This window comes from Passer domesticus, chromosome 2 (assembly GCF_036417665.1).
Source record: "Passer domesticus isolate bPasDom1 chromosome 2, bPasDom1.hap1, whole genome shotgun sequence".
Taxonomy (NCBI): Eukaryota; Metazoa; Chordata; class Aves; order Passeriformes; family Passeridae; genus Passer; species Passer domesticus.
In genome coordinates, this window is record NC_087475.1 from 74,920,218 (window position 1) to 74,944,707 (window position 24,490).

Below are 24,490 nucleotides of genomic sequence, written 5' to 3' on the forward strand. Positions count from 1 at the left end.
ACAACATACGGGCAGAGGATGATTTATGCCCTGCAATCTGTAAAAGCAGAAAATACTTATTTTTCGCCTCGTAAGGAGAAGTTATTTTACCAAATGTTTCCAAGTTATGTAACTGCATGCAGCAAATACAAGGGCTGGAGAAAACAATAAGCATCAGTCAATTCCCAAATTACAAAGCACAGCTATGGCATTAACACCTGGTGGGCATGAGTTGGGAGAAAAAAGTGATGTAAACTCACTGCTTAATTTTGAGTATTGACAAAAACTGAAGCAGTAGTCAAACTACCTAAATCTGCCATCAGTGACTGCATATCAAGTGTTTTGCTTAAGAATTCAGCACGAAATTCCCAAAGACAGCAGCTGAGCAGCAACATAACCCTCCCACCTACATACTTCCAGGGCATTTTGTTTAAGCAGATCTAGATACTGGTGAAAATACACTTTACACTTTCTTTCTGGTAGGAAGAGAGTGCTAACTCACTGTGTCACAGAGAAACTAAAAAAAGGGCTTAGCAAGTGGTATTACAAGGCTGAATTAGGAATACTGAAAGAAAGGAGACCCCTTTGAGAAGAGAAACACTCCAAAAATTAGGCTAGCTAATAAATTCTTTCATTTCCTTAATATGAAGTCTCTAGCACTTCTACAAATTATTCCCACAGATTTGCTAAAATCTGCAAGTAATGCTGCTTTTCATGACTTCAGACACACGGAAACCCATTTGCAGAGGGACATACTTACACCAAGTTATATAAGCCCAAGAGACCCATTCCTCTAAAGTCTGTTTTAGGATCGTCACCTTGGAAACCAATTTCACACCACTGCTTCGAAATCCGAGCTTTCAGCGGTGAATTCGGCTTCAAGCATTTCCACAACTGGGAAGATTATAGGTGAAACATCATTAAGTTTCCACACAGTAAAGACTTTTTTTTTTCTCTTTTCAAACCAAGCTAAGTTCTAATCACTGAACAGTACCCCAACAGTTCTATCCCAGCAACCCAAACACAAAATCAAATGAAGTTCCTCTGGATGTGCGTCTGTGGGGGAAATCCCAAACTGCTCTGAAGTATTGCAGACATTTCAGCCCTACAAGACCCTTTTGACCTCATCACAGCTACTCTAACATCTCACACAAAGACCTGTTTTGCTCATGCTTTGTGCATGGAGGTGGTGTCTGCCTCCATAAGCACAGAGACAGCAATGGGATGGAATTTGGTTATAAATCACTGACAGAGCAGCAGAGCAGCTTTGAGTCTCTGAGGCTCTTCAGCAATCTTTTCTCTGGCATCTTTTGCAAGTCTCTGGAAAGATTATAAATCAAGAGACTTGACTTGGCTACCACAGTGTTGAAAAGCAAATTGAAGAACATAAAAAAACCCCCAAGAACCTCCATACATGGATAGCATGTGCACCATCATATTTAACTAAGGGAAGACTCATTCATTGATCCCACATAAAGAAATGTCCGAAGTGATTTAACAAGCCAGGTCATCAGCTGGAACAAATCCATTTAACTGCACTGGTCCAGCAACTTTAGTGCCTAAATATCATGTTGCTATGCACCTAAAAGCAGCCTAAATTGACATATGACAAATGCATACCTTTATGCACACCTCCTGTGCCATATCACAAACTCACCCTTTTTAAAGTGTATTAAGAAATCAGAATTTAGAATTAAGAAAGTATATTAATCATCAGTCATGAGTTGGTGAGTACATCCTCAAGAAAATCACTCAGACAAAGCCTACCCAAGGGAAAGAGCTTGTGCACATTTCCCAAATAAAAGCAGAAATTGTTTTAATTTTAGCAATTCTAACTGCATTTGAAATTAAGTGCCCTGGGAAGGCTAAAATCTTAATGATTTCACTTTGTAATGACTGCTTAAAGGATCATTGTTTAAACCAATGTTCATCCATCAACAGTAAATACAGTATTAATCATTAGTACAATCACATAAAGTTAATCTTTCTCTCATTCTTAGTGCTCTCCTGATAAACATGAATAAATGATAGCCATTAGGAACCTGAATTACCCATTGCAGAGATCACTTAGCAGAGTATCTAGAAGGAATGAAAACCAACCAGACTATTCTTACACAGCGAGGATTATAAAATGAATTAAACCCTTGGACATATTTCCATTTGACATTTGCAAAAGTAGAACATCTATGGTAAACAAGTGCTAATACTTAGGTGAAACTGATATTTTTTTCAACATTTTGAGTTTGCATAATGTTGAGTGAGCTGCACTGTTTAATCTCTCCTCAGACAAATGCTCAGTTTCCATTCTGCTTTTATGCTTGTGTAATTATGTTTTTAAAGCACTTACATGACCACACATCATTGCTGACATGATTCTCAGGACCTTGCCCTTGCAGGCTCCATGGCAGGGAGAGACTGAAGCCAGCTCCTTGGTCCTTCTCACCTATGATCCCATCCCAGACCCTATGTGCTCTCTGGGCAATGTAGATGCTTGTATTTAGGGTATTTAGGGATGGTTTCCTGGAGCCAAAGACTCTCTTTAATCTGCAGTGAGGTGACTGGTCTTTTCAGCGACCAGTACTGTAGGCTGCCACCTGGGTCTCTCACCTGCAAGACACAGGCTTCCTCAATGGGTACATCTGTGTGTTTCTTTAGTTAAAATTCACTCTACTCCCACAAATTTGTGCATTTGGATGCACAGGAGCAGGACTTGGACAGGAGGAGTCCATCTGCCTCAGTTTACCTGATAGTTAGGTAAACTCCTTCAGAGCAGCTCTGGATTTGGACCATTCCTTGGTGAGACTCCTACCTCCCATCGGCAGGCAAACCTTAAAGGCAGCTTTCCAGACTCCAACAGGAATCCTGATTATCGGAGGCATTTTTAGAAGCAGTTACTTGCATCTGACAGTGCTTGTATAATATACCTATTGGGATTTTTGGAAGACCAAGTAATTATGGTAAAATTTCCAGAAGCTCTCACTGTAGTTTGTGCAAAGCCTTGCACTACAAGCTACAGCATGGAAGACATCTTCATCATCATCTGGTATTGTTAAAGTCTTCAGTATTTTTGTCTTAAATTGAAAAAGAAACTCCCCACAACCAAACAGGTAGTATGTTTTTATAAGAACACTGTAAATTCTCTAAGAAGGAATTTTGCTCATAGTCAATAAGCTCGCTATCAATTATTCTATGTTTCTTGGTATTTCTCTGAAGCATCTTTCAATAGCTACAGTTGAACTAGAATCAGGACCAGGGCTTGCTATTAGACTGTTTTCCAGAACCTTTATTTTTTCATCAATTTCTTTCTAGTATAAGAACTCTCCAGCCTTTCCTCTGCTTATGGCTTCAAGATAGAAAAATTGCTTTTATTATCTGCTCCAGTGCAAGGCTTTCCTGAAAGCAGGAAGGAAGTAAAACCCAGTTGTTAACCCAGGTTTTCCTGACTCTGCATGTGTTATCAAAAGAATAGTTTCATTTTGTGTTCACTTGAAAATACATTTGGTAACTATAAACGTGTAAGTCATCAACTCCCACTCTTCCATTCCACACAATAAAAATAGATGTTTGCCATTGGTATACACAGACATTGTCCTCAAAAATACAAGAAATTGAAGAAATAAATTTGTAATTTGGTTAATAGAGGAAAATACCCTTCTTGTGTTGGAGAAAGGTGTACTGAAGTAGGACATAAAGCTACTTTTCCAGAGCTCACTGCAGATAACAGCTGTGTGCTCTAAGACCTGTGTTACCCAGTGCCTAGATATAGCCCAGCCAAGGGAAATGCATTTATCAGCCCGGGAGTGAGCTGCCTGCTTGGCAAGTGCTGCACCCAGACCAGATGATAATGCTGTGTGGTCTTATCTTAAAAGAAGTACAAGATGGAGCAAGGTGACAACAGCTCTCGATGTTTCAAAGAGGTTTATGAAGCAGGCTTGGAAGCTGACATGAATAGAGGATGCCCTCTAAGCACCTCTTCAGCACCTACCTTCAGCAGCATCTCCTCGTGCTGTGGATTCTCCGAATCGTACGGCTCTCGGCGCAGCTTCTCGACCTCTGCAATGAGATTTCTGTAGCCCACAATCTGCAGCAGGCATGCCTGAAGAGACACTCCCAACCTGAGGGTGGGGGGAACAACATATTCCACCTCAATCACATATAGCTAATACACATGACTAGAGTTACATCCGTGAACTGATAGTCTCACACTTCAGTTGCAACAGGAAAATTTCCAAGAGATCAATATTACATTAAACAAGGCATTGTGAAGGGCACAGTCTCATTTAGTGCCTTCCTTAGATGATAATATTTGGGATATTTTAAAACTGTGAACGGTGATTTTTCACATTGAAATCACATTATAACTATACACAGCAGCATTGAATGCCTATAACAAGCACATTACGGAATCTTTCTCCTCATTCCAATGACAGCTTTTCAAACAATTCCCTGGGATCAGAGATGTGAACTTGAAAAAGGCTGAGAAGGGAAAGAAAACTCAGCAAAAAGCTAAAAATAATTGTTTTGCTTCTGTGCCACTAAAGCTAGCATAAAGAAGCCAAAACCCTGCAGTAATATAGTTTCAAAGATCTGCCTCCAGGCAGATTTGGCTTTTGTCTCATGTTAAGAATCATCATAATGGTTCTCTTTTCACTATAATGCAGATTTTTGTGTTTCCTTTTTACATTTTCTGATGCATCAATAAAAAAAAACAAACCCAACAAACATTAAATAACTACCCTCAAAAAACCCTAAAGCAAACTAAAAAAAAACCCAGAAAATTCTGCACCAAACAACAGCTTACGTTAAGATTTTATAATACAAAATATAAGTCATGCAGTATACAACTGCCATGCTCATAAAAATATTTGCTTATATATGGGAATAAGCCCTTTAATATTTAATAGTGTGTAAAATTATCTGACCACCTGGTATGAATTTGGAAGGCAAGCTAGGTGTACACCCTTATTCCTCTGGAACACAGGCTGCACTGATATTAAACTGCACAGGTTCCTTGCCAGTTGTGCTTGATACACTGAAACATTTTGTTTATTCTGTAATACTCTTAAATTTTCTGAACATAAGGATTTTCACTGCTTATCTTTTGATGCAGGTCCTGCTTGTCTAAATTGATCTCCGTCTATGGAAAGGTGACCGCCTAGGATGAGGGAAAGGATGTGGATGTTTTCTACCTGGACTTTACTAAGGCGTTTGACACTGTTTTCCTCAGGATTCTGCTGGAGCTGGCAGCTCGTGGTTTGGGTGGGTGCACTGTTCACGGGGTAAAAAACTGCCTGGATGGCCGAGCCCAGAGAGTGGTAGGGAATGGAGATACATCCAGCTGGGGGCTGATCACTAGCTGTGTGCCCCAGGGGTCAGTTTGGGACCAGCTCTGTCTAATATCTTTATTGATGATCTAGATGAGAGGACCAAGTGCACTCTCGGTCACTTGGCAGCTGATACCAAGCTGGGTGGGAGTGTTGATCTGCTTGGAGGGCAGGAAGGCTCTGCAGGGGAATCTGGGCTGGCTGGATCCATGGACCAAGGCCAATTGTATTAGATTCAGCAAGGCAAAGCACTGAGTCCCTCACTACAAGAAAGACATGGAGGGGCTGGAGCGTGTCCAGGGAAGAGCAACGGAGCTGGGGAAGGGTCTGGAGCACAAGTGCTGTGAGGAGCAGCTGAGGGAGCTGGGGGTGTTCAGCCTGGAGAAAAGGAGGCTCAGGGGGACCTCATCACTCTCTGCAGCTGCCTGACAGGAGGGTGCAGCCTGGTGTGGTCTCTTCTCCCAGGTAACAAGTGATAGGACAAGAGGAAATGGCCTCAGCTTGCCCCAGAAAAAGTTTAAATTGGATGTTAGGGAGAATTTCCTTCACCAAAAGTGTTGTCAAGCATTGAAACAGGCTGCAGGAAAGTAGTAGAGTCACCATCCTTGGAAGTATCTAAAAGACACGTACATCTTTTAGATGTATGTGGCACTTAGGGAAATGGATTAGTGGTGCATTTGGCAGTTCTGGGTTAACTGTTGGACTTCAGAATTTTAAACCTTTTCTAACCTAAATTATTAGAATCAGAGATGTCAGCATTAGTCCATTTCTCATGCTGCAATTTTATCCTACTTGAAGTTATAACTCTTTCAGACAGAAGAGCCTCCACAGTATTTTCCATCCTTTGCTGTTTCTTTTTTGGTATTTGGGTTGGGTTTTTTATTTTGTGGTTTTTTGGTGGTTTTTTTTTTAACATGCTTCACTAGCTATAGCCTCCAATTTTACAGAAAGGCTGCATTTCAAAGAAAGCTGAAAAGCCTGACAGACTGTGAATTGCTGTGGAGTATCACTGAATCACAGCCATAATGTTTTTAACTTCTTTATAGTCTCGGTTTAGAGCAGCAGAACACAGGCTGTGGCAAAGCACAGCAATTTTATATTAAAAAATTACATGTTTTTAAGATACAAGGTGCACAACACATTCAAAGCAAACCATTTTTGCACTTTATGTAAAGGCAGTCAAAAGCTCCACACAATGTTATTTGGATGAGGGGGTGAGGGTCGAATTAGATTCCCCCCTTTACTTTCCATTGATGCTTTGTTTTTCTTGCCAAAAACAGGATGTGGGAGAGGTGCTGATGTCCCACACCTCCTCCTTGTCATCCTGGTGCTGGCTGTGGCTGTTCTCAGAGCCCAGGAGCAACATACCTGGGCTTGCACTCCCACTTTTCTCAGATCCAGGTGCTTCACCAGATGGAGGCAAGTCCAAAACTGGAGCAGGGGAACTAGATCATCATTAAGTTCCCTCCCAACCCAAGCCTTTCTGTGATTCTCTATGTCTGCTTCCATAGTCAGTGTACACTGCACGTCACCACCAGGTTATTCCACCTGCTTGCTCCTACTGCTAAATACACACACTTATCTGAGAGGCATTGATAAAGGAAAATTACTGTGGAATGCCTTCTCCTCTTTAGATCACAGCAGCCCACAGCCTTCAAGAGCAGCCAGTGCAAGCACCCCTGGGATGCTAATTCAGCTCTGCAAAGATGCCACATTAACAAAAATGACTGCATAGATATTTGCAGAAACACATACAGTATGACACATGTCCTCTTGTTCTTACCCCAGGAAATTTCAAGTCTCTGCTATCCAACACAAGGCCAGAGCTTCTAAACATGATTGTTTGGATACAATCCTTGTTCAAGAGAAGGTAAGGCATTGGATTTTCCTTAATCATGTCTAAAGATGCAGCTGACCTGCTTTTGCTCAAATTTCTGCTGAAAACATCAGTATAAAATAAATGGTTGCATGTAAAACTTCAGTGCAGATGTCTAAAGTTTAGCAGAAATATGATTAATTTAATATAAGGACCAATTTACTGGAAGAGCGTATATCCATGTATGTGACCTCATCTTGCACATTTCAGACCCCCATTTCTCACTGCTTTAAGAAGATATTTTACCAAATGGGAGGGAGTGCAAGGGGGGAAGGGGATGAGAGACTCAAACGTAGTAAAATATTGAATGCAAGCATTTTAGTCTAAAAACAATCAAGCATTTATCCTGTGCTAAGCATATGAACACCAAATGGATCAAAAACAAGATAATTCAGGTGATTTTTTGTTTGGGTTGTTTGAGTATTTTTTTTCCCTCTGTGTGGTATTAAAAAAAAAAAAATTATCATAGATTCACAGAATGGTTTGGATTGGAAGTTTGTCTAGTCCTAACCCCACTGCCATGGGCAGGGGCACCTTCCACTAGGTCAGGTTGTTCAGAGCTCCACTTAACCTGGCCTTGAACACTTCCAAGGATGGGTCATCCACAACTTCTCTGGGCAACCTGTTCCAGTGCCTCACCACCCTCAGCATAAAGAATTTCCTCCTAACATCTAATCTAAGACTACTCTCTTTCAATTTGAATCCATTCCCTCCTGTCCTGTCACTACATGCTCTCCAGCTCCCTTGTAGGGTCTCTTCATGTACTAGAAAGACCAGATCACTAAAAATGTAACCTAATGTTCAGAGTCCTGATTTCAAGCAAGGAGAAGTCATTTGTATGACTATGTCTGCTCTCTCTCTTCTGAAGGCGAACATTTCTTCAGAGGCCAAAGGCATGCCATGAGGGGAATCAGAGGGTGATCTCTGGTGTTATACAAAACAATAATTTCTTGTTTTCTTCTGAAGTCGTTCTACTTAGTTGCCCAAGGGTCCAACACTGAGAAGTGAGCACTTGGATCACCCCGACTGCTAAACATTGCAGTTGCTGATGTCCACAGGTCAGACTCTAAGCTGTGCACATTTACATCCTGCAGTTTTTCCTCAGACATCACCTTCTCTATTTTTATCATTGCCGGGGTTTTTTTCTGAATTTCAGCAAACAGCATGCTGTGCAACACAAGAGTACCAGTGCTGTGATGACCTCCTCAGATGGCAGCCTCTCAGAAAGGCCTCACTTCTGCTTGAAGCAGCTGCTCTTTCATCACCCTGCCTTGGAAGAGCATGTGGGCAGGGTCAGGAGACACCCCTGGAAAAGCTCTGTGCTCACATCCAGAAAAAATTCACAGGGATTCTCACCTATGAGAATGAGGGGTTCTCTTTGTTTTGTTTCTCTTATTTTCTTCCTTTCTTTAATGGCTGGGTCACCATGTTTTCAATTCTTGGGGCTGTAGTCACCATCACAAGAGCTGTCTCTCAAGTTAGAGAGATGCAGTGTATTCTATGTCCTTTATGATCAGTGAAGCCTCATTTTAAGACTACCCAGTTACTGGCCTTTTTAATAGGGGGTGGGTTGGGAGGGAGATTCCTGTAATAAGACAAAAAGAATCATAATTTTCCAACTTAGGTTTTTGGTTTTGTTGTTGCAGCAAGACCTTGGGACCTCCTTACCTGTTGATGCTGCTGACCAATTAAAGAAAAGCAGCTATCAATTTATGGATGCCCATTTTTAATTATGTATACCAACTTCAAGCTTGGGAAGAAGAGTGAACCTCAGACAGATCACCTGGATAATACAGCTCTCAACTTTTTTCCTACTGATTCCTGACCTAGACATCTTGTGCCTCAAGCTAGGAACTGAAAGGTAAGGCAACCATAAAAGTGTTATCTCTTGAAATACACACTTGTAAATTTAATGGTTGGTTGTCAATCTCTTCTTACAATAATAAATATTAGCTGTATCATTAAAACTTCTGTTTGGATAATTAAAGGCAGTTTTAAAATGCAAACCAGCATATATCTGTATCAGCTAAAACAAGATGGTTTCTTCCCTATTCAAAAGGCAGCATACAGCCTTTGTAAGAAGCCATCACTGTACCTGCCAGGACCTGTGGTTTGGTAGTGTTTTATCCCTGGGGAAGTGACCCCCATAAATCCATGCAATGACAACATACTAAGACAGAATTGGGTAGATAAAAGATTCAGGACTTGCTTATTAAGTCACCATAAAAAATCATTCATTTTTACATCAGTTTTTTGACAGCAAAATTAGAATTTTATGCTGAGAGACAGAATTCACCTTCAACTTTGTACCACAATAACTACAGAGAGCCAGTTCCCCACGGACCCAAGAATGGAGGAAATCAATAACTCCCACTCGCTCTGTAAGGAAACTATGAACTTACTGTGGATTTACATCTGGATTAATCCTTTTCAGCTCCATGATGTCATCTATCGTTTTTTCAATAGCATCAGGGTGAACATTTACTGATGTTTGCAGCCTCTAAAAAGAGGTTTTAAAACACATATTAATTCCTACAGAAGCTATTACTCAACAGAAGTTAGCAGTGGTGAATTTCATACCTGAAAGCTTCTGCATTAAGAGCCCAGAAGACCGAACTCAACACCTGTACATATCTTTTAAACAATTTAACCCTTATGACTCGTTTCAGAGCACTTGCCCTTGTCCTTGTAGTCAGTTTATTGCATTCTTGTGACAGCTGTCAGTGAAGATGATCAAAGGCCTCAGTGCAGATCAAGAAGCAGCTTCAGACCATCCAGCTAATTACACTGGAATTGACAGCCTTCATTTGACATTCCCTCTCCCAACATGCTGCAGTAATACAGCAAAACACTCTTCCCTTTCTTTCATATGTAATTGCTATTTGTAGGCATGCTCCTAGAAGTTCAGTATTCAAAAACCAACGTGCCATCTGAAAATTTAAGAGGCTGAATTTTCTAGTGCTTCATCTCAAAACTTCACAATTGCTTAAATGAAAGTTTTTAAATAAGATTTTTGCCTTTCTGTTTGTGCTAGAAATACATTTGGACCTACTACGCTGAACTAAGAGCTAAATTACTTCCCTTTTGCTAATGCTGAGGCCAGGTTTTCAACATCTCTGACTCTTGTGGCAGATAATTGAAAGGCTGAAGTATGTTATTTAACATACACACAAATGCCTTAGAGAACAACTCAGGTCAGCACAACCACTGGTACAGTAAAAGGATGAAGTGAAAGTGACTTTTCTCCATCAATGTATTTAAAAGGAAAAGAGGGAACAAAGTTGGGCAAGTTGCTTTCCAGACAAAAAAACCTGACTTTTCTAAATTTGCAAGCAACTGATTGCAGATTACAGATATTCTAAGACAGTATTGAGGAATCAAACCAAGAACCCCTAAATTACAACACTTCACTCTCACGAGCTCCACCATGGCAAATTGTTCCCTTGATTCCATCATTGCCACAGTGGGCCTGTCCCTGGAACACAGGACACTACCCAACTTTGCAAGATCAACTGCTATTGCAGACACAAGACCCTCTTCAGTGGAAAATGTAAAGTCATATCAAACCTTAAAGTGATTTTTTTGGGGTAAGCAAACACCAGACTGAACAAACCAACAGAACAGGACATCATAGAAGAGGTGAATAATGAGATCTTTCACTCACCTTACTTTTTGAACCTTTCAGGGATGCCTCTGTAAGGGAACAGTATTCAAAAGCATCATGTCAGACAAGCATGTTTACATTGGATCAATTTAATAACTTATTTCTAGCAATGACATACAACTTTCAGCATATGCAGAAAGTTACAAAGGCATGCAGAACTAAGTATATTGCAGTTACCTATTTTCATAGTTCTGGCAGCTCCAGGTTTGGTATTATAGCAGATCCTTTGCAATTCACATTGACCTGTTAGTTTCCTGACCACGAACTTCAGGCAGCGCCACAAGCATTTGCAGTAGAAGTACAGGCATACCTGGACAAACATCCTGGCAAGAGAAGAAGCTTGAAAATAAGAGTCTGGAGCAGAGTTTGTTTCAACATGTTCACCACCCAAACAGAATGTATTTCCTCACCCCAAACTCCCACTGCCTAAGGGCACCTTCAGAGCAAAAGCAGCAATCACACTACAAACATTTATGCCAGTAAATGTTAAATTGGGCTTTTTGGTATTAGCCAACAAAACACCCCCACACAAAGCACAACAGCTAGAAGCACAGAATAAGTAAACTCCAGAGTTTTAAAATAGTACTTGTGGAAAACTCTTTGTCCTCTTAACATAAAAGGCTGTATAGTTCTTACCAATGTTTTGGGGAAACAAGACTACATGAGAAAGGAGCACAGCTCACTCTGATAGAATGGATGCTGAGAATTCAGGAAGACATCACACCCTGGCTTAGTTTTGCCTCAGCAACCACCTGCTCCAAGCAGAATGCTTGATTATCCTGACAAACTTGACATCCTGACAGCATTCATGTCATGTCCCTAAGAAGGAAAATTAAGGCAATCAAAGCTTCTCCCCTTGCAGAAGAAAAGGTGTTTAAGAACCTGTATTGAGGACTGCCAGTTCTTCCCAAGACCAGCTGTTACGCAGCAGAGATGCTGCACAATTTTTCAAAGTACGGAACTGACAGTAAGCCAAGAAAGCCCTTATGTAGCCACTGCAACTAGTTTTGAGTCCCAGCAACAGAAGAAAGACTTTGACAAACTGGATGTATTTCAGTGAAGATGGTAGGGTTGGAGCACAAACCCTGTGAAGAGAAGCTGGGAGAGCTGGGCTTTTTCCACCTGAAGGAAAGACTTTTGGGGATCTAAGAGCAGCCCCCAGTGCTTGTGGGAAGATCTTGAAAGAAACAGAGCTGGGCTCTCCACGATCCTGCAGGGCCAGTAGATAAGGGACAACAGCCCTAAGCTGAAACACAAGAGAATCAGCCTTGCAAGGAGAAGCTTTTTCCCTCGAAGACAGCCAGGTAGTGGCACAGGTTGCCCAGAGAGGCTGTGCAGTCTCCTTTCTCAGTTTTTTTATGGAAGGAGCCTTGAACAGCTCAGTCTAGCCTTGGTGATAATCCTGCTGTGAGAGGGAGATTGAACTGGAGACCTGCTATGATCCCTCCCAGGCTCAACTGGGATCCTACAAAAGCCTGAAAAAGCCTGCATAGATTAAAACCACTCGATTTTAAACTTGGTTAGCATTACACCTGCTACCAAAGCCCACATATTGCTACCACAATTACATAACACACCCCAAACCCATATTTTAACGGGAAACAACTTATTTGGAAATAATTTATATTCCTTGTTTCTATGGCTATGATGGCACAGATTCTGCCACATCACCCAACTATCTGTCAACCTCCTGGGATGAAGAGGATGGATCCACCACATGGATCCACCCACAGTCCCTGGGTTCAGAAACACATATGGTAAAAGACAAATTGCAAAGAACTAGCAGTAGGAACATTGCCATTTGGACATGGCCCTTGGCTAGAGGTGGTTCTGCTAGAACAGGGGAATGGACTAGATGACGTCTACAGGTGTCTTCCGATCTCAACCTCTCTGTGATCATATTCTGTGATTATATTATATGAAAACATCCATACAACTTTGATATGCTAGCTTGCCAATAAATATTCACAAATAATTTGGTCCATTATGTTCTAAGCCTGTGTGTATGCATATTCATCATTAGCCCATTATTTTCTGCTGTTGATGTTTTCAAAGGACAGTTATTTCTTAGGAGACTCTATTATCCTTTTCAATAGACTGCAGTGATTATTTCAAAACACTGAATTCCAGAAACTAAAATCAGTTATAAATATGTATATGTATGTATGTAAAGCTTGAAGAGCCCCATCAATTCCTACAAACTTCCTGAAGGGCATCGTGTAGAAGGATGGGAAGATGAATTAAGGCGTGTGAAGGTCCACACAGGAGTTTAATCTGCTTTGTGTTGCCTTCAGCTTAATCATCTTTGAAGGGGGATTAAGCTATGGGAACTAAAGACATTTTATGTCTAAATGGATAGCATCCACACAAGCATTTAAAATGCTTTGAAAGCATCCACTTTATCTTCAGACTTTCAGTTAATTCACTTAGTACTCCCAAATGCCTGCATGCAGAAAGCCTCCTTGGTTTTATTCAAGAGGAAACCTCTATTTCAGAAACAAATTGACACCCAAAGAATGAAGAATCAGTCCCTTGATGGAACCAAGTTTTAGACAAGAAAAAAGTTTCAGGTGCTGACTTCAAAGTATTTGGATACTCCCTCATCCCTGACTCAAGACATGCCCAAATACACTACTGTGAGGAGTTAATTTGCGCTTCACAGCAGGTTATAACCTTCAGCATTACGAACAACACCAGGTATCAGGAGGCAAGGCCATCACCAGGCAAGCAGCCATTCTTTAAGTTTCCAGCAGTAAGATGTAGAATAATAGAATCAACACAGAATTATTTAGTCTGGAAAGGACCTTAAAGATCATCTTGTTCCAAGCCCCCCATGTCATGGGCAGAGACACCTTCCACTAGACCAAGAAGAGGAACTAAAATATAACCTATAGCCATTCCTTAGTTTCACCAGCACAACTCATCTCTGTAGTTGGGCTAAAAGTACAGGAAAACACCAAACCGAAAGGCAGAGTATGGTAAAACAAAGCCCTAATTTTTCATCATATATTTGTAGCAGAAATTAGAGTTGCTTTCTTTTGGTCTGCTTTGTTTCCAAATGTTAGGTCTCCTTTAAAGGAAAAAATACAGAGAGCTCATTTATATGAAAGATGAGAAGAAAGATTCACTTAAGGTCCTATTAAGAGTCCATGTAAGATTTCCTTCTAATGAGCAAGATAGCTCCTGTAAGAACCACATCCTTTAAGAAAGTTCATGCCTATACTTAGTTCCTTCCAATGCTAAAACATGACAATCCATTTCATTAAAAAACATTATGAGTACTATATTGTGGGTAATGGAACACTGTGTGCTGTGGATAAGTTTTGGGGACTTACAGGAGGCAAGGTATCAGGTGCATTTGAATTACATATTTTTTTACATATTACATAAACTCAATGACAGATCTGCAAATTGAAGGAAAAACTCCAAATGGGATAGAGCTGTGACCACATAATTGCAACCACTTTCTCCACCAAAGTTCTGCTTTTGCTGTGGTTTGCACAAAGACTAATAAAAATGCATCTACTAAAAACAAGACTCTACAGCACACAAACACTACCTCTGTGATTCACTAAAATATGCTTAGCAGCTATTACTAATAAACCAAACACACACTAATTTTAACTAGGTAGCTTATATAGAAGAAAATTAGCCTTTGTGGGTACCTTCAGTTTTCTACCACTCATCCATCTCAAGCTTAAAATAGTTGAAACCTTCCATTTGTAACATGAAAGACATAAAAAGTATCACAAGATGTTTATAAAAGGCAATTCTTGCTTGCAGAAATCCTGTAATAAAAGCACACTAGTGATTATGCAAGGCAGGTTTTATGTTAGCCCCTATGCACTATAAAATAAAACAAAGCATATCATGAATGGAAACCCCCCAAAGGCACAGCCATGTGCTTTGACTGTGGCACAGGGACATTAATTTCTGGGGTTTTTTAGAGTTAAATTCCAAACCTCCTCTCTACTCAGTCTCCTCTGTGCTTTGGGGGATTTTTTTCTCTTTTTTTTTCTTAAGTTATTCTTTGTTCATTTTGTGGTTTTTTCCCCACCTGCTTGTCTTTGCAGGTTTCTCAGCACAGAAAATAGTTCATGTGGTCATGTACAGCATTATTTCAGATCCTCAGAGGTGAGGTCTAAGAACAGAAATATTACAGAAATGAAGGTGTTCCTCAGGGACTCACACACTCTTTCTTATTTCAACCCAAGTTCCTTTCCCCTCCTGTATTTCAAGCAGCTGTATAGACCTGCATATCTGTGTTTATAGATGCATTAAAACAGTTCATGTGAACACTTATTTGAGTAAAATAAAGAGAAAACTGCGCAATAAGATGTCAAATCAACATTCAGTTCCCTTGCCAAGGATGCTGCATGACAAAACCAATCAAGCTACCAATCTCCATCAGCAATAATAGGGCTCAAGAGATTCTGGAGAGCTCTCTTCCATGACGAAGAAGACAAAGAAAGGGGTTTCTATAATTGCTCAGATCCTTGCAAGACAGGGAGAAATGTAGAACCAAAGCCAGGACAGAGTAAGAGTACTGCTTCAGCAGACACAGTGCTTCTATTTTCCACAGCATGTGCTGCTCTGCCTGGGGAAAGAAAGCACATGGCAGCAGCCAGCGAAGAGCATGGAGCACATTGCTTCACACCCAGCACTGCAAAGGGAAGGATTTAATTGGTTTTCAACAAGGGGTTTCCAGGTTTGCCCTCAACTAGCCCAGCTGATGCTGGGAGAGTGTGATTAAAATGGCAAATGCAATGGCTATTAGAATTTACATCTCTCTTCATTCACACTATGACATCACATTTTCATGAAATCTGGCTTTTTATTTAAAGGTGACTGCCTCTAGGAGATAAGCACAGCCTTCTCCGTGATAAATTGTCAGAAGCAAAATTATGCAAAACTTTCTGAAGCAGCCTAATATTTCTGTGAAGCTCCTTCCTGTGTAATTTGTTCACCTAAATTCAAGATGTATGTCTAATGCAACATGAAGTACTTCCTGAAGGGAAGTAGAGAATAATTACTGTGCCACATTTATGAAACTAATTAAATAGAAGGTGTTTATTCCCTCCTTCAGTAATTTCAGAACCTTAGTATTTTCAGAGCAAGTAATGAACATAGGTACTCTGGATAAAATGAAAGCTTCATCTGGGTACTCAGTGCTAGTCACTGGACTTAAAACTGGGGGGAAAACAAGCAAACTCCTGAAACAAAACAAAACAAACAAACAACACAGACAGACAAAAAACCCCAAACAAGCCAAAATGCCCAGCCCTACCAAGAAACCCTCAAACACAAAATAAATCCAAAACCCAAAACCCAAATCTGAGACAAAAAAAAAACCCTCACCCCCCCAAACCCACCAGTTTAAAATAATGAAATAAAAGTCACTGAGCATACTTACACATAATTTTCTTTCCTGTGTGTCGCATTTTACGTCCTATGGATACTCAGGATTTTTACACAACTATTTTTCCTGAAGGACATATTAATCTCAGAAAAGAGTGCATCACACATCAGTATTTCCTTTCTGAGAATTCTAATTACTGTTTGAGAAGTCAAGGGCACACTAGTCATGGCTGATCAGCTGTCCAAATGGGTGAGTAAGCAAGTGATACAACCCTGTCAGGAGCTAATCAGCTTGACTATCTTTGGTTTATGTACATAATTTACAGCGTGGTCAACAAGACCATACATGGTCAACCAAGAAGTGAGGTACCAATAACCACTTCTGCCATAGGCAGACTGGCTACTACCTGCTTTAAAACACAAGAAATTGCTTTCATTCTGTGCCTTTGCAAACATGACAGCTGAAATCCACCTTATCTCTCCATTTAGACACAGGAGCAACTCACTGTGCCAACTAGGGAAGAAACATGAACAGTTTTTAACAGCAGCTTTCCACACGTTCACTGCCCTTGGTGTTTGCTGATTTGATTTTCATTTTATCTGATGACTCCAGTACACTTAAAATTTGCTAGAGCTTATAGTTTGCATTGCAGTAGAGCAAGAGAAGATGTCAGATTTCTAGGATTTACTGAAAAAAATCTGTCTACTACAGCTGGTACTCCAAGTTGTTATTATTTCAGATGTTTAAGATAAATTACAGTCAAAGTAGAAGTGTTGCTGACAGACTTCTCAGAACCCCTTTACAACAAAATGAGAAAGCCCTGAAAGATTACATATTTAACTGAAAAACAGCTTTATTTTTTTCATAAGTAATATTTCAGATTTCAGAAATAATTCATATCACAGCAAGCTGAAAAAGAAAAGACCAATTATTTTCATTTGGACATCACCTTGAATTGGAAATATGAGCCTAAGAGTCCAAATTTAGAGATTTAGGGTGAATCCAGCTACTGGACTGCTTAATAGACAGACTCTTTCTCCAGCCAAGTTGTGTGGGAGTGATGATCTACTGCAGGTAGGAAGGTCCTGCAGAGGGATCTGGACAGGCTGGATCAAAGGGCCAGGGCCAATTGCATGAGGTCTAACAAAGCCAAGTGCCAGGCACTGCTGCAGGCTGGGGGCAGTGTCTGGGAAGCTGCCCGGTGGAAGAGGCCTTGGGGATGCTGGACAGCAGCAGCTGAAGATGATCCAGGGTGTGCCCAGGTGGCCAAGAAGGCCGATGGCATCCTGGCCTGGCTCAGCACTGGTGTGGCAGCAGGAGCAGGGCAGTGACCGTCCCCCTGTACCCAGCACTGCTGAGGCCACAGCTCCAATGCTGTGCTCAGCTCTGGGCCCCTCACTGCAGGAAAGACATGGAGGGGCTGGAGCGTGTCCAGGGAAGGGCAACGGAGCTGGGGAAGGGTCTGGAGCACAAGTGCTGTGAGGAGCAGCTGAGGGAGCTGGGGGTGTTCAGCCTGGAGAAAAGGAGGCTCAGGGGGACCTCATCACTCTCTGCAGCTGCCTGACAGGAGGGTGCAGCCACGTGGGGTCAGGCTCTTCTCCCAGCACAGGAGAAAACAGCTTCATTCTGTGCCAGGAAAGGTTTAGATTTAAAATAATTGAAAATTTCTTCACAAAAATAATTGTCAAGCATTGAAACAGGCTGCCCAGAGAGGTGGTGAAATAGCTATTCCTGGAGATATTTAAAGGAAACACAGATGTGGCATTCAAGAGACATGGTTTAGGGGTACACTTGACTATGCAGAGCTAATGCTTGTATTGCATAATCTTAAAAAGATCTAAGGAATTCTATGATTCTAAATAAATGGAACAGGTTTTTCAGGGAGGCTGCAGAATCTCCACCCTTACAGGTGCTCAAAATGTGTCTCAATACAGCTATAGCTGACCCTGCTCTGAGCAGTGGGAAAGGACTTGGTGGTTTCCAGAGCTGTCTTTCAACCGCACTAAACAACAAGCTGGATGTGAAATCCACTCTTCAAAGTCCTCCTTGTGTCTCCGGGTGAATATCTGTTGCATGAAGTTGCTACAGGTAAAATATTGTCACCACTTAGAAATCAAAGTCAAGGTTATCATAACTTCAGAGATGAAAGCCCTGTTCCTCTCAACATCTGTTTTATGGCAACTTCCACATTGCAACCAACAAAATGACATGCAGTTTGTGCAGACTTAAGTAATTGATTTCAAACACAGAGATAATCTATGCCATCAGCATCAGCTATTCTGGTGTCTGTTCCACGTTGTGCAACAAGGAAAACACCGTGCCACTGAGCAGTCCCTGCAATCAGAATCCCACATTTCAACCCTGCATTGATCTTCACAAACAGTTCAGGATGATTTAAGCTCCCAGGTGGTGCTGCTATTGGCAACAGACAAACATGGGGACACAATATACAATATATATTAACTTATTTTCCAGCCCATTTCCAAGCTGGAAGGCTTAATAACCTTGTCTTGCACATATATGTCCCTGCAGTTCCGCACTTCACTTATTCCTCATCACAAAAACCTGCAACTGCAGGTTGCAGCACATAGAGCAGCACTCATTATGCCCAGTAAGTGCTTTCCTAGGAGAATTTTTCCTTTTAAATCTCTCTGGCTTTCTTCTACATTTACAGAATATGGGGAGGATAGTACTCTTATCAGTTCATGCCACAGGTTTAACATAAGAAAATCCAGATGCTTGTAAGTAAATAGAAATAGCTTTCCTATTTCAACATCGTGTTCATATTTTTGGTGCTCTGTACTCTCCTCCCCCCATCCCTTAATCCAACTTTCCGTTCAGCATTTGGAATACTGGACTTTCTATAGCAAAGTCCTAGACTGTCCTGTTTAGATAGGCAACTGTTCTTCAGAAGATCTACCTTGACTACTAAGAGAATCTAGCACCACTGAGACTCCAAATCTTTTAGGATTCACTGACTTCAGGAACAATATGAAGAGAAGTAGAAGGTAGCTTCTCCATGATAGCCTCAGGAACCCACATATTCAAAACAGCACTCTTTCTCAAACATGGAAAAATCATCAAGGAGCCAGGACAGCAAAGGTGAGCAGAACAGGTAGTTTAACAGGAAGAGAGCTGGCAGCTTAAAAGTTGTCAACAGCTCAGCTTCTCCATCAGGAGAGAGCAAAATTACTTTATGTTCAGAAAACATGAGACCATTATGGGGTCAAGTGTAACACCCTCTGCGATCCCAGCCAGAGGCTCCCACCCTTGTCACAGGATGGTAGAGTTCACTTTATGAGGTTCTCATGAACCAAATCCCATAGGGCATCGATTTGTGACCTTGGGTCAGGCTGATGAACAAGTTCATATACAGAAAAAAGGTAAAAATTATAGAGGCAGGACTGTTGAGAAGGAAATAATTAGCAGGACTCCAGAACAAAGGCTCTGACATGAGGTGTTACCAAACTGTAAAGGGAAAAAGCAGTGCAGGGATGTCAGTTAGGCTAGTAGTGAACTTTTAGGGCACTGGACCAGTACAAAGGGAATTGGTGGAAGACTTGTGACCACCCAGGACCTGAGCCACAGAGCTGCAAAGGTCAATTCTTTCCCTCCTGGCTGGTGCCTATCAGGTGGTGAGCACACTAATGTTTAAACTAAGGCTCAATTCAGCCTTGGCTGCATTTTGTAGATGTTAGCAAACAAATAGTTGCTTTATATTTTCTATCTATGTCCTTCTTACAGAGTTCTTTTGCAGCTGGTTCAAGATACATGAGGAAGCTGGCCCAAACACTCCACAGAAATACTTTAGCTATGTCTGTCTTGGCAGTAAAATCATTACAGATGATCAACCTAGAGGTAAAGATGCTGATATCCATAGTGTGTAAGCTTTTTTGCTATAAACAGTCTAAAAAGGGAGAAAAATACAGCGACAGATGCTCTATACAGAAGCATATGTTTTAGTCCTCTTGAAAAGGTTCCTCCCATACAGACAGAATATGATTTCTTTGGTTTATACACAAATGAGCTCTTGATCTGTATTAGTTTTGAGATGTGCTCAACTCCCTCCACTGACTACAGAACAAATACAACATGGGCTTTCTGCACCTACATCTGTTGTCTGCAAGTCCCCCATTCCACAATTATAGAGTAACAACTGCAAGTCATATGTGGGAGCAAGCAATTGACATTTCTCCTGCAAACTGAGCATGATCAGCTTCAAAAACACTTGCCCATCTTCAGCAAGCATCTCTGCTTTCACAAACAACACTCCAAAAACCCAGACAGTGGACAAGAGCAAGAAGGATAAAACCTGACATTTTTCAAGCACTGTTCTATGTTACTATTTCTTCTCTTTTCCCCTGACATATCAGGCACTACTGATTTGATACATCATTGCTTCAGTCCCACAAGACAGTTCCCACATTCTTTGCTTCTATAAAGAACTGCAAAAGAAAATTTAAATTAAAATAGCTTTAATTAAATAGTGAAATCTAGGTGAACAGAAAGAAGTCTAGTATAAACTAGTTTACACCTTCTGTAATATTTGTAACAGTTAAACCACTTAGCTCACTGCAGCATAAAAATAACTAGAATAATTCAACACTTTTAAGAAAATACAGAACAGTTACCTCAGGAAGTGTTTCATGGTGACGGTTTGGTCTGTGCTGCTAGAGCTGTAATATATTGATCACTGATGACCTCTTCTTCACAGGTGATATTAGTGCTGTAGAAATAGAATTGAGACTTTTTAACAGACAGAAAAAAAAGGGATGCTTCAGTTTTTTAAAAATTGCTCTTGAAACAAACATCTATGGAAATACAAGGGAAATTATTAAGAAAAAAATTCATGTCAATAAAAACAAAATGAAAAATCATAAGGTGTTCACACTTCATCCTGAGCACATAGTTTGACCAGACTACGCTACCCATGTCTTTTTTCAGATAAGTAAAAAACTTGAATGAGAATACAGAAGTAAGTGAGAAAGCTTGAAGAAGCATCTAGACATTTTCAAATGCTTCTTGTGGCTTCTTGTGTCCTTCAAACACCTGTCTGGCTCACAGCAACTCCCCAGCAGCAGCTTCAAGAGGCACTCAGTTCACTCTGCTGTTAGAAGTCCTCTCTTCACCAAAATTTGCATAATACATATCATAGAATAATAAAATATACTGAGTTGGAAGGCACCAACAAGGATTATCAGATTCAACTCCTGATGCTCTGCACAACACCCCAAGAGTCCCACCACATGCCTGAGAGCATTGCCCAAACACTTCTTGAATTCAGAGTTCCTATAATACACTTGGCCAGGCTGCCCATTGGTTCTGTGATCTTGTGTCCTATGTTTAATGCTCATGGTGATTACCACATAGTTCCAGCAGAGGAGAACAGGAAGAATTAATGAAGAAACTTCATAAATATAACCCTGCCTGTGTACTGCAGACTCTCCCCAGTCACCACCTCTTTGCTTTAAGTTTCTAAAATTAAGTATTCATATACAAGTGATACTTGACTAAAAGATGCAGACTTCTCAAATTACTGCATTTTATGTCCTGTAAAAGGCAGTAAAACATTTTTACTTGCTGCCAGAAAACAGGACACTGCTACACAGGGACCACTGCTATCAGGAGAACTTAATCCAACACTTAGAGAGAACAAGATCATGGTTTCAAGTTCTGTACTGGTACAAACCACACACAAAGGCCTGAATGAAATTCTGTTGTTAAAAATCATTTAAGAGCCCATTCTTCCTTAGCACTGCATGCTGAAAAGTACTGAAGGCCTTAAAAAAATCTGACCTCTTTTGTCACAAATTTAGAAATCTAGAGAACTTCAAACCTATTTTCTTCTGCAAGACCTATCAGCAATGATGGGATAAAAATCTTCTTGCCCCACCATGTTCTCATATTCTTTCCTCTGTGTAACTTGCAAGTTTTATATTGTGCCTGCTGACAGGAACAGAACAAGTATTTAAGTTCAGAAAAATACAGCTATCTTGTTGGATTATATCACATACAGCTTGCTAAAAATATATAATCCCTGAACTGTGAAAGCTTCTTTCATTTATATTGTTTTTGACTGGCTGAATCATGTTGCTGTCCCCTGAACACAGCTGTAATTGGTACTGGCTGCAGTGACACCTGCTTGCAAGGGCAGAGAGATGCTAACTCTGGTTCATTAATGAACACAAGAGGCAGGCTCCAAACACTTCCTGCTACAGCTTTTGATAGGTCTTCTATGGCAGTGAGCACAGGAGATCAGCAAAAACTGGAGGGGATGTAACCTGCTCCCCTTCTCCAGTCTAATAATTTGCTGTTTAAAAGATATCATTTGTGAAAGATTCTCACAGCTGAGTCTCAGCATTTTAACATCAACTTGAACAAAGGATGCTCCACCACAAAATTTGACCCATAAGGGCATCGGTGTAAGGAACACACCAGAAGTGCCAGAAGCTGTCAAATCAACCCCCTCTAAGAGTGCATGCTAGTCTCAGCCTCTGAGGTCAGCTCCTTTTTCATTCTGTCCAAGGTCCTTGCTGAAAATTATGCTGCTTTGTTATTATTGCTTTAAAGTGAAGAGAAATTACATGTCTCCCAGCTCCAGAAATGGCCCATACAAGCATGGCATGGTAGGAACTTCAAGATACTATCTCTTCAAGAATAGTTATCAGCTCCAGCCAATTATAATTTACAAATCTGTTTTCAATGCTCATTAAAAATTAGAGCATCATTGTAGCTGTTCATAGACCACTGAAAGAAAGGCAGTTGATCGGAAAAAAAAAAAAAAAAAGAAAAACTAAATGACAAAACAAGCATGACAAGTGGTTAAAACTGTCTATTTTGGATGTCTTCAAAAGCCCACACTTGAAATTACAAGAATAAATTTTCCTTGCTCTCTCCTTTTTTTTATTAAAATGTGTGTGGGGAAGTCTACTGAAAGAAATTTTGCAGCTGAAGACCTGATGTCATAGAAGTCAATATCAAAGCCCTTCAGCATGGGGAGAAAGAGTTCATGTGCAAGTTCAACAGCCACTTCCCTACAGTACAAGCCCAGCTAATAACTGGGTCCATAGGAAGGCCATGGCCTCAAAAGCAGTTTCCTCCACAGGGGCACAAAGTAATCAAATCCAACTTGACTCTATTAACAAGAGCGCTTTAATATCTAGAGGCAAGACTTCCAGCTCAAATAAAAGTACAGGGAATCTATGCTGCTGTCTTGGTTCATAAGGTAAAAAGTTTAATTTTTGTGTATGGCAGACAGCCTTTCTAAACGCTGTCATCTGCTAAGCACAGGGATAGAAATGAACACTGCACTCTGTGGTTCTTGCAACAACTCACTTCTGTGAACACACATACAGATGGCATTAAGCTATTAACACCCAGGATAAACTGAGAAGATGAATCAGGTGAGATTTTACAGTCATCTTTAAACAAGTAGGACTGGAGGGCAGCATTTTCTGTTTCCATATAACTCCATAAGCGATCCTCTAGAGGAGTTCAGTAAAGATTTTCTGTGAAGAAAACAGTATTTAAACTCTTAAAAAATATTATCACCACAATTTACAGCTAAATTCAACTACTCATAAGCCTGTAGAGCCAGAAGACCTAATTTCTGCCAATCTCTTTTTATCTCAAATGTAATAGATTTCTCATAAGTGAAACTTTACTTCCAGTGAGGTTGTTATAGCATCTGAGTGAACAGAAAGAACAGCCCTAGCTTAGAATAATATGTTCTATCAACAATTCAGAATTTACAAAAAGACTCACTTGCCTTTAGGTGTGTTTAGAAAAAAATTCAACCCAAAACAAAAAAGTCACATACTCATTTTTATTTAGGGAGAAGGACTTGACTTCCAGCCTCCTGTTGTCTTTAGGAAAGACTTTCCTCACCAAGCTGGATGTCTGCAGATGAGGAAGGCTTTCAAGGTCCACTTTTAGGAAAGAAAGACACGAGAAAAATATTCTCATCTACAAGTGATAATCTTGTTAATAAATGTTTATGAGTTTGTTGAAAGAAAGAGCACAACCATTACAAATTCAGTTGAGAAATTGACAGCAGTTATGGATTGGATAGACCGAGATGCAAAATTTTGAACAATTGACAGCAGGAACACCCAGAGCCAGCAGGTGAACCTGTAGCTGTGGGCTTTCTTATGGCTTAAGAAAATGTTCCAGCTTCATGCTATATGCACATTTTCTCACTAAGGAATCCTTTTATTCTGTAGATAGTTTTTCAGCTTTTCCTGATTTTAAGTCATGCAGCTAATATAAGTGTAAGATTTTACTTTGTT

General features: G+C 40.5%; 2 protein-coding genes across 4 annotated transcripts in view; both read right to left on the bottom strand.

Annotated features, from left to right (window-relative positions):
- The window catches only part of ACAT1 (acetyl-CoA acetyltransferase 1), a 382,585-nt gene that overhangs the window by 182,204 nt on the left and 175,891 nt on the right, over nt 1-24,490 (bottom strand). The gene's annotated exons all lie outside the window — the stretch shown is intronic.
- ELMOD1 (ELMO domain containing 1) overlaps nt 1-24,490 on the bottom strand; it is a 43,471-nt gene that overhangs the window by 6,945 nt on the left and 12,036 nt on the right. For all 3 annotated transcript variants that reach the window (XM_064409342.1, XM_064409341.1, XM_064409343.1), the window contains exons 2-7: nt 20,834-20,928; nt 11,021-11,166; nt 10,844-10,872; nt 9,582-9,679; nt 3,965-4,094; nt 740-873 (exon numbers count right to left, since the gene is read on the bottom strand). In XM_064409342.1, coding sequence (XP_064265412.1) covers nt 740-873; nt 3,965-4,094; nt 9,582-9,679; nt 10,844-10,872; nt 11,021-11,166; nt 20,834-20,850 — 554 coding nt within the window. In that variant the 5' untranslated portion in view covers nt 20,851-20,928. The remainder of the gene's footprint in view (nt 1-739; nt 874-3,964; nt 4,095-9,581; nt 9,680-10,843; nt 10,873-11,020; nt 11,167-20,833; nt 20,929-24,490) is intronic.